Source organism: Maylandia zebra, linkage group LG10, assembly GCF_041146795.1.
Source record: "Maylandia zebra isolate NMK-2024a linkage group LG10, Mzebra_GT3a, whole genome shotgun sequence".
Lineage (NCBI taxonomy): Eukaryota > Metazoa > Chordata > Actinopteri > Cichliformes > Cichlidae > Maylandia > Maylandia zebra.
The window spans coordinates 332,586-341,245 of NC_135176.1; the positions used below are offsets into that span (position 1 = coordinate 332,586).

The following is an 8,660-nucleotide window of genomic DNA, read 5'->3' on the forward strand; positions in this document are numbered from 1 at the left end:
GACTGAATATTATGTAAACATTTGATGTTTAAATTTATATTTGTTCATATTTTTTGTGTCTGAAGTGATATGTATTAGCTGTTTCACACAAACATGTATACAGTCACTTTAATTCTTTCTTGCTGCACCAACAGGTTGAATGTCCATTTATTTTTAGAGTTAAGAAAGTAATGTGCTTTGGAGTATCACTGCAAAGGCTCTATAGGTTGTTTATTCATATTATATTTACTGTAGTTGCTCACACAGCTACAGTAAAGCTGTAAATTACTTTTTTTTTTTACATAGTGTTCATATTTTTTAAATTTTAATCCAACAATTTGTTTTTTCAGTACAGGTCAGCAAGTTCTCATACAAAGCAAACGTTATGATCCACAGAAGGAATGCATTCCCTAGACTTTTCATCTTCTGTTGGATTATCTGACTGATGTCTACTTGGGCCCTTACATTGAGTCTTGATTGCTGAATAGAATAACTGTTGCACTGAAACAATAACAGGAGAACTCATTTTTTTAAATTTCCTTTTCCCTTCAGAAGTATTCAGCTAAATAATCTGATGTGAAGTTCAAACTGTAGACTTTGCTATGTGTGGCAATAGTTCAGTTCTAGTTGAACTAGTCATGAAGAATACTTCTGAAGTATCACTTGGAAAGCCATGGAAATTAATGTAAATTACTTTATTTTAAAGATGTTGAGCACTTTTCTTGCTTTTCTTGCTTAACACAAGGTTATCCTAACTGTGCCATATTTCGCACTTGTGAATATAACCGTATCCTAAAGGTTTAATTGGCTTAAAGCTATACTCTAGGTGTTGCTTTTATTTATTTCTTTGAGCAGTGTTTTAATATTGTACTATACAAAGGATTTATATGTGCATGTGTACGTGTACACATGAAAAAAATTAAACTGACCTTATGTCTGGAGTGTATTATATAAAAGGAGCTGTGTGGGGGCCAAGCAGCTCCTCATGTGAGACCACACTGACTCAATGGTTGCTTATGTCTTCTGTGTGTGTGTGTGTGTGTGTGTGTGTGTGTGTGTGTGTGTGTGTGTGTGTGTGTGCGTGCGTGTGTGTGTGCTGGAAGGAAGTGACAACTTATATTTATTAGACTTAAAATATAACTGGTACCTTAGGATCTGCAACCACTACAAGTTAGCACTATCTACATTCTTCAGGGTAAACTCTGCTCAATGACACAATTAATGGCAAACGCAGCGGTCCCAAGTAATTCGCAGCCCTACAGTCAATGTTCCCTCTAAGCTGCGCGTGTGCGCAATTGCGCACTGCTGGCACGGTCTCTGCGCACAAAAAAAAATCTAACCTGAATTGAAATGAAAATAAATCCGTTAACTGTTCTGCAGTGTTACTCAGTGACTGGCTACTCCCGTATGGGATCAGAACAATGCCACCTTATCCCACAGTCCAGCCAATGATGCGATTCACATTCGTATATACGCAGCTAATCAACGTGGTTGACAGGCTAAGGACAGCGTCCTTATGTGCCGACACCGGTGTTTTAGCAAAGCGGCTGATGTGGAGTGAAGCCACGTTAATGACAACGTGTCCAACCATTGGAGATGTGAGCAGGACAGACGGAACAACTGACGGACAAAGTGTGGACTTTATACCAGTTTTTAAATTGTGTTGATCGGCCACGTAAAACCAGAGTTATGATAAAATATCTGCAATGTTTGTTTTTCTTCCTGAATACTGTCGTTGTTTATATTTACTGCGGGAAGAAACGGGAAGAAACGGTAAAAACGGTGTTTTATAAGGAAAACACTCGAAAGCCTGTGAGCAAAACAGCCCCCCTCCCCCAGCCTTTCCTATTGGTGGAAAAATGCACCATGTCGACCAATCAAAAAATGATATGGCAACATGGCATTTAGTTGTTTAGGAAGGGGAAGTTTTAGGAGTGACGGCGTGTTTTGAGAGATTTGCGACATTTAGCGCAAATCTTGTGTAGTTAGTGTGTAGTTAGTGTGTAGTGTAGTCAATAGTTTTGTTGTGTGTCAGAACAATGAGGCGACTGCTGAGTGTTACAGGTGTTACAGCAGTGATACATCTGCTGCTGTCAGGCCTGCAGGTATCAGGCTGTTGTTCTCCTTCATCTCAGTGGACAGAAATTATTTTTTGGAGCGGCACAAATAATTTGTGTGGCATCAGATTTGATGCAGAACAGCTGATTGTTCTGTAAATAGTTTGAAATGTTTATTTTAAAAATGCCTTGGTGGCATTTTTAGGTAAACAGCTGCAAAAAACTTTGTTTGCAAAACTCAGTTTTTGTTTTTTTGTTTTGTTTTTTTATTCATGTTTTGGATGGACAGAAACATTAACGAATATACAACTGGAATAATCATACTGTCAGTTCTCTGTCCGTTTCTTAACAACAACCAACAAATAAGGACTAACAGTAACTAAGACAAACAGACAACAACAACAACAACAACAACAACAACAACAACAACAACAACAACAAAAAAAAAAAAAAACCAGGAGAAACAAAATGATATACCGCTTCCTGGGAAACATCAGCAAAAACAAAAGCAATGGGGGCAAAACACCCGGGTGCCTAAAAGGCAAAACATAACCTTGACCACTGATGACATTAAGACAATTTCTTCCCTCTACTGACTTTCAAAGTAATAAAAAAAAAGAAAAGAAAAAGACAACAACAAAAATACCAATGACACATGAAACACCCCCCCCCCCCCCCCCCCCAAAGAACATTTATCATAATATCTAGGAGACATTGTCGATGTACAACAAAAAAGGACCCCAGACCTGCTCAAAAATATCTTCTCTCCCCTTCATTCTGTACATAACCCGTTCATATGATGCCATCTTAGACATTTGTTCAGTCCATTCCCTGAGAGAACAGGGGCTGGATGACTTCCAGTGCCTAAGTATTATCCTGCATCCAGTTATGAAAGCCAGACGCATCCACAAAACTCAGTTACTTTTTTGAAGAAGTAACTATATAATTAATTGCCCAACATTGGTCATTATTTACTGTATTTTGCAGACAGAGTTACAGACTCTCTCCCACAGACTCATAATACAAGTCAGAGCTTTATAAAAAAAAAGAAAAAAAAAAGAAAGTTGTGTTTTCAAAATTGGAGTTCAAGTTATTTTTTCTTCCAATAGTGTTAACATGCTGCACAGGTCATGAACAAGATTTATTTTAAATTTTCATTGTAAGTGGGCTAAAGCTGTTAATTTAAAGTCGTCTAACATAAATGTAAATGCAGTAATTTGATTATTTTAATAAACATGTAACTTGGATGGATTGGATGCTGGCGTGACCACAGTGCACACGTCTGCTGTTGCTCACAGTGGTCCAAGGGACGCTCAGGGAGTTTGTGTGTTCGCTCAGACACGTGAAAAATTAGAGGGAACGTTGCCTACAGTGTAAATTGTATGTTGACCCTGGATAATAAATAGATATCGCTCTATGCTGGTGGGAATTGTGACTTACAGGACTTGTGTTTCAAGCAGCTAGCTTGTAGGGTGATTACACTGCAGAAACTGCACAGCTATTACTTTTTGATTTTGAAACTTCACATAAGTGATTAGTCAGCCACCCCTCCATTCCAACCACACCAGCAGAGACTTGCTGCTGTGTTTGAGCAACCCTACAGGGAGTGCAGAATTATTAGGCAAATGAGTATTTTGTCCACATCATCCTCTTCATGCATGTTGTCTGACTCCAAGCTGTATAGGCTCGAAAGCCTACTACCAATTAAGCATATTAGGTGATGTGCATCTCTGTAATGAGAAGGGGTGTGGTCTAATGACATCAACACCCTATATCAGGTGTGCATAATTATTAGGCAACGTCCTTTCCTTTGGCAAAATGGGTCAAAAGAAGGACTTGACAGGCTCAGAAAAGTCAAAAATAGTGAGATATCTTGCAGAGGGATGCAGCAGTCTCAAAATTGCAAAGCGTCTGAAGCGTGATCATCGAACAATCAAGCGTTTCATTCAAAATAGTCAACAGGGTCGCAAGAAGCGTGTGGAAAAACCAAGGCGCAAAATAACTGCCCATGAACTGAGAAAAGTCAAGCGTGCAGCTGCCAAGATGCCACTTGCCACCAGTTTGGCCATATTTCAGAGCTGCAACATCACTGGAGTGCCCAAAAGCACAAGGTGTGCAATACTCAGAGACATGGCCAAGGTAAGAAAGGCTGAAAGACGACCACCACTGAACAAGACACACAAGCTGAAACGTCAAGACTGGGCCAAGAAATATCTCAAGACTGGTTTTTCTAAGGTTTTATGGACTGATGAAATGAGAGTGAGTCTTGATGGGCCAGATGGATGGGCCCGTGGCTGGATTGGTAAAGGGCAGAGAGCTCCAGTCCCACTCAGACGCCAGCAAGGTGGAGGTGGAGTACTGGTTTGGGCTGGTATCATCAAAGATGAGCTTGTGGGGCCTTTTCAGGTTGCGGATGGAGTCAAGCTCAACTCCCAGTCCTACTGCCAGTTTCTGGAAGACACCTTCTTCAAGCAGTGGTACAGGAAGAAGTCTGCATCCTTCAAGAAAACATGATTTTCATGCAGGACAATGCTCCATCACACGCGTCCAAGTACTCCACAGCGTGGCTGCAAGAAAGGGTATAAAAGAAGAAAAACTAATGACATGGCCACCTTGTTCACCTGATCTGAACCCCACTGAGAACCTGTGGTCCATCATCAAATGTGAGATTTACAAGGAGGGAAAACAGTACACCTCTCTGAACAGTGTCTGGGAGGCTGTGGTTGCTGCTGCACGCAATGTTGATGGTGAACAGATCAAAACACTGACAGAATCCATGGATGGCAGGCTTTTGAGTGTCCTTGCAAAGAAAGGTGGCTATATTGGTCGCTGATTTGTTTTTGTTTTGTTTTTGAATGTCAGAAATGTATATTTGTGAATGTGGAGATGTTATATTGGTTTCACTGGTAAAAATAAATAATTGAAATGGGTATATATTTGTTTTTTGTTAAGTTGCCTAATAATTATGCACAGTAATAGTCACCTGCACACACAGATATCCCCCTAAAATAGCTAAAACTAAAAACAAACTAAAAACTACTTCCAAAAACATTCAGCTTTGATATTAATGAGTCTTTTGGGTTCATTGACAACATGGTTGTTGTTCAATAATAACATTATTCCTCAAAAATACAACTTGCCTAATAATTCTGCACTCCCTGTATTTGGTGTGAAATGTAGACAAAACACATATATTAAAATTGAGAATGTTTACATTTGGCTTGACGATACACAGATGAAAAAAGCATGGACTGGAGATTGTACATTTGTGCTGTCATTTTAACATACTAACTATAAACACTTATATGTAGACATTCCCACAAAGGCCACACTTTTTGAATGTAAGTCACTTTCTGAGGTTGTTATCCTTGGAAATTTAATGCACTTCTTCTCGTTCCTAGACATGACTCTGTTATGATTAACATAGTTGTTAGATAATCCAGAGTGCATTCACACAGACACACTACACATTATGCATTCACATTGCCTCATGCCCTCTCATTAATCTCTTTACACGCTGGAGGCCACTGTGAAGGTTGCTCTGTTTCCCCACCTGCTGTCAGCTGTCACATGGCTGTCAGCAACTCCTCACTAATAAACACAGATGCCCTCTCTTCATGCATACGCATCATATTTTTCTTAGTCTAGTTGTCTTTGTTCCCACATTGCAGACATAAGGCCTTTTTGTCCCTTTTTTCCAGTACTGCCACACACATAAACAAATACAAGGGAGCAAGGGGTGAATGACTAATTTCAGCATTAACCTCTATAAGTCCCAACCAGTCCAAATTATATATGAAACCAATATGAAGCCATAGTGCCACTGCATTAAGTGTCATGATTTAGGAATTAACCGATGAGCTACATAAAAAACAGAAAGAAAAACAAAGAGGCAAATGTTCAAGTCACAATATCTTCTCTTGGGGTTAGGGAAGAGTGTTGTGTGCAACCTTAAGAGTAGTTTGGACATTTTCTAAATTCTGTAGATAGAGAGAAAGTCACAAGATGGAACTATTTGTTTCTTTACAATCAAGCCCTGTATTCCCAGTGTTCCTAGTGTTGTGCAAAGTCATATAAAAAGAATTATATGGCATAGTTGTAACATTTAAACTATTTATCCCGAGTCGGACAAACTCCACCATTCACCATGTAGCACGTCTTACACTGTTCACTGTCACAGTCAGCAGCTCATCTGCTGCATCCTTTTACAGGAGGACATTTGTCTCACTCATGTTTTAAGCGCACACTAGATTTATCGATAGAAATGGCAGCTACTTGTCTTTCAGATGTTACCTCGTTTCAGTAAAAGTTTCAAATTTGCACAGAATGAATATGGCTCTTTATAATGTGAAAAACAGTGTCTTATACTTCAAACTACAAACTGTTGTTGACATTGTTACATTTTTTTAATTGCATCTTTATTTCTGGAAGTGAAAACCAAGACAAAGTGCAGCATCCTTGGAGATAATAATAGTGTATTAAATTCCAAAACTGTAAATGATTATCCCATGCTACATTGTGCTGCAATATATAGCATAATGTATAATTTACAATGATATAAATATATAAGTTGATATTTGAATGAGAATCCGAACTGCATCCTGAGGCCACAGAGCAACTTCTTATCTGCTGTTGATTCGTGGAATTCATTTTAAAGAGTCAAAGATGGTTTGGTGTAATGCCAAAATAATGACCTCAGTCTTCATGTGAGAAATGATTCAAACTCAACAGACAGATCTCTGGATAAGCCACTGTGTTCAGCATAAAATGGATAATGTAATGAAGCTCCCCAAACTGACCAAAAATGGTAATGTATGCCTGGCTCTCCACGTTTTCATGCACTAACCCCGCACAAAGAGCAGCCACCGACATTTTTCGCGTTCTAGGTCGTTATAGTTACCATCGTAATGTAAAAGCAAGAAGCTATTTCAAAGCCAATCAATCCCTACAAGTCAGCGCAAGTAAATGCTAAGAAACGAGGCACGGGTATTAGCACTACACACCGCTACCCCTTCCCCCCCCCCACTCACACACACACACACACACACACACACACACACACACACACACACCCTTATGTATGGGATCAGCTGTCTTCGTATGCGAACTTTTGGAAAACGGATCAACTGAAATTTAAAGTAGCTGGCTATCACATCGGCTATACTAACTTTAATATTAATTTGGCTAATAAGCTAGGACAAATAGAACTTACATGGTGGAGATTGAGACCACAGCTTTCCTTCCCTTTTGGTGCGTCCATAGCACAAAGTTCCGAGCATAGAGCTCCCCAATCCGGGCCCCCGGTTGACGAAGGGTCCTTGATCCCAAGAGCGCGCAGCACCCTGCTTTCCTGTCTCTGTTTGAGAAGCCCAAGCTCGCATAACCCGGCCAGGCTGGCTTGCAATCGCTCTTTATTCCGACTGCGCCCCGTTTTCATGTATTGCGAGAACGTTTCAAAAGAGTCTCGAAGGTCTTGGAAAGACATCACAGAATACCGTTTTCCTAAAAATTCAAGCTGAATGAATTCCCTAAAAGTCTGGCTGTCTCTTCAAATTCTTCGAATACCTGTTGTGGAACGGTATCCGTTGTGTGTTTGTCCTGATGAACTCACTGCTTTAGCTCTCGGTCCCATTCCCCTCCTCTAGCCTGCGCTCTGCCGGACAGTCTCACTTGGACAGCTGTTGGCGGAGCCTACAGGAATGCTGCTGGGAATCCTGCACAACCACAACTTAGTCTCATACTGCTCAGTGAATGCCTCATTCCAAATAAAAACGACACTCCAAGATAAAGAAAAGACGTAAACACGTTATATTACTGCGATGTATTCCTGTGAGTATTCCAGTGTATTTTAGGAGGATGATGAGGTTGTATACGCCGCACTAGTTTTGCACACTCAAAACATCTGGAGGCAGGCCTTTGGTATAAACTGTAAGCACTTTGTCTAGCTTAGTGAAGAGCCATCAGCTCAAATTCGCAGGACTTTGGACTGTGGGAAAAGGGCGAATATTTAGAGCAAATACACGCAGGCAGACGGAGAACACGCAAATGCCCCACAGATATCCACAGCAGACATGGAACCATAAAGTTTCTTGCTGTGACAGCGCTAGCTGCAGCGCCACACTGCGGTGTGACTTTGGATCGCCTTCTTAGTAATATTACTGTTTACTGTTAATACAGCTCGTATTCTGTCTGGCACTTATTATAGATTCATGCATACACAGATAATCAAACGAGTTTGTTCTTGTGTGTGTATTTCTGTGTCTCAATATCCAAAAGGCTGGGATATAAAATGCTGTGTAGTCCCAAATAAAGCAGGGCAACGTTTCACCCGTGTAATATCTCAGGAAAAGATGTGGTTACCGTGGCTCCAGGGCAATAACAGTAACAGACTGAACTAAATTGAATAATACAACATATTACAACGTTGACAAAATATAAGAAATAGCTCTAAATGTATACGACTAGCTCAATTATAAATATTCAGAATATTACAGGTGAAATATATATGTAACTCTTGTAACTCTCAAGCGTATATTTATGTATTTTTGTCTCATTTTTATATCTATTTATTAGCTTGCTTTGCACTGATGTAACCAGAGCCTTGTCGTCTCATCTCTCTGTATG

General features: G+C 40.0%; 1 protein-coding gene across 1 annotated transcript in view; it reads right to left on the reverse strand.

Moving 5' to 3' along the window:
• The window catches only part of LOC101471273 (uncharacterized), a 33,729-nt gene extending 25,693 nt beyond the window's left edge, over positions 1-8,036 (reverse strand). Inside the window, exon 1 of the mRNA XM_004574292.2 lies at positions 7,249-8,036. Within this exon, the coding sequence (XP_004574349.1) occupies positions 7,249-7,521 (273 nt within the window). The 5' untranslated portion in view covers positions 7,522-8,036. The remainder of the gene's footprint in view (positions 1-7,248) is intronic.
• Between the last annotated feature and the right edge of the window lie 624 nt (positions 8,037-8,660).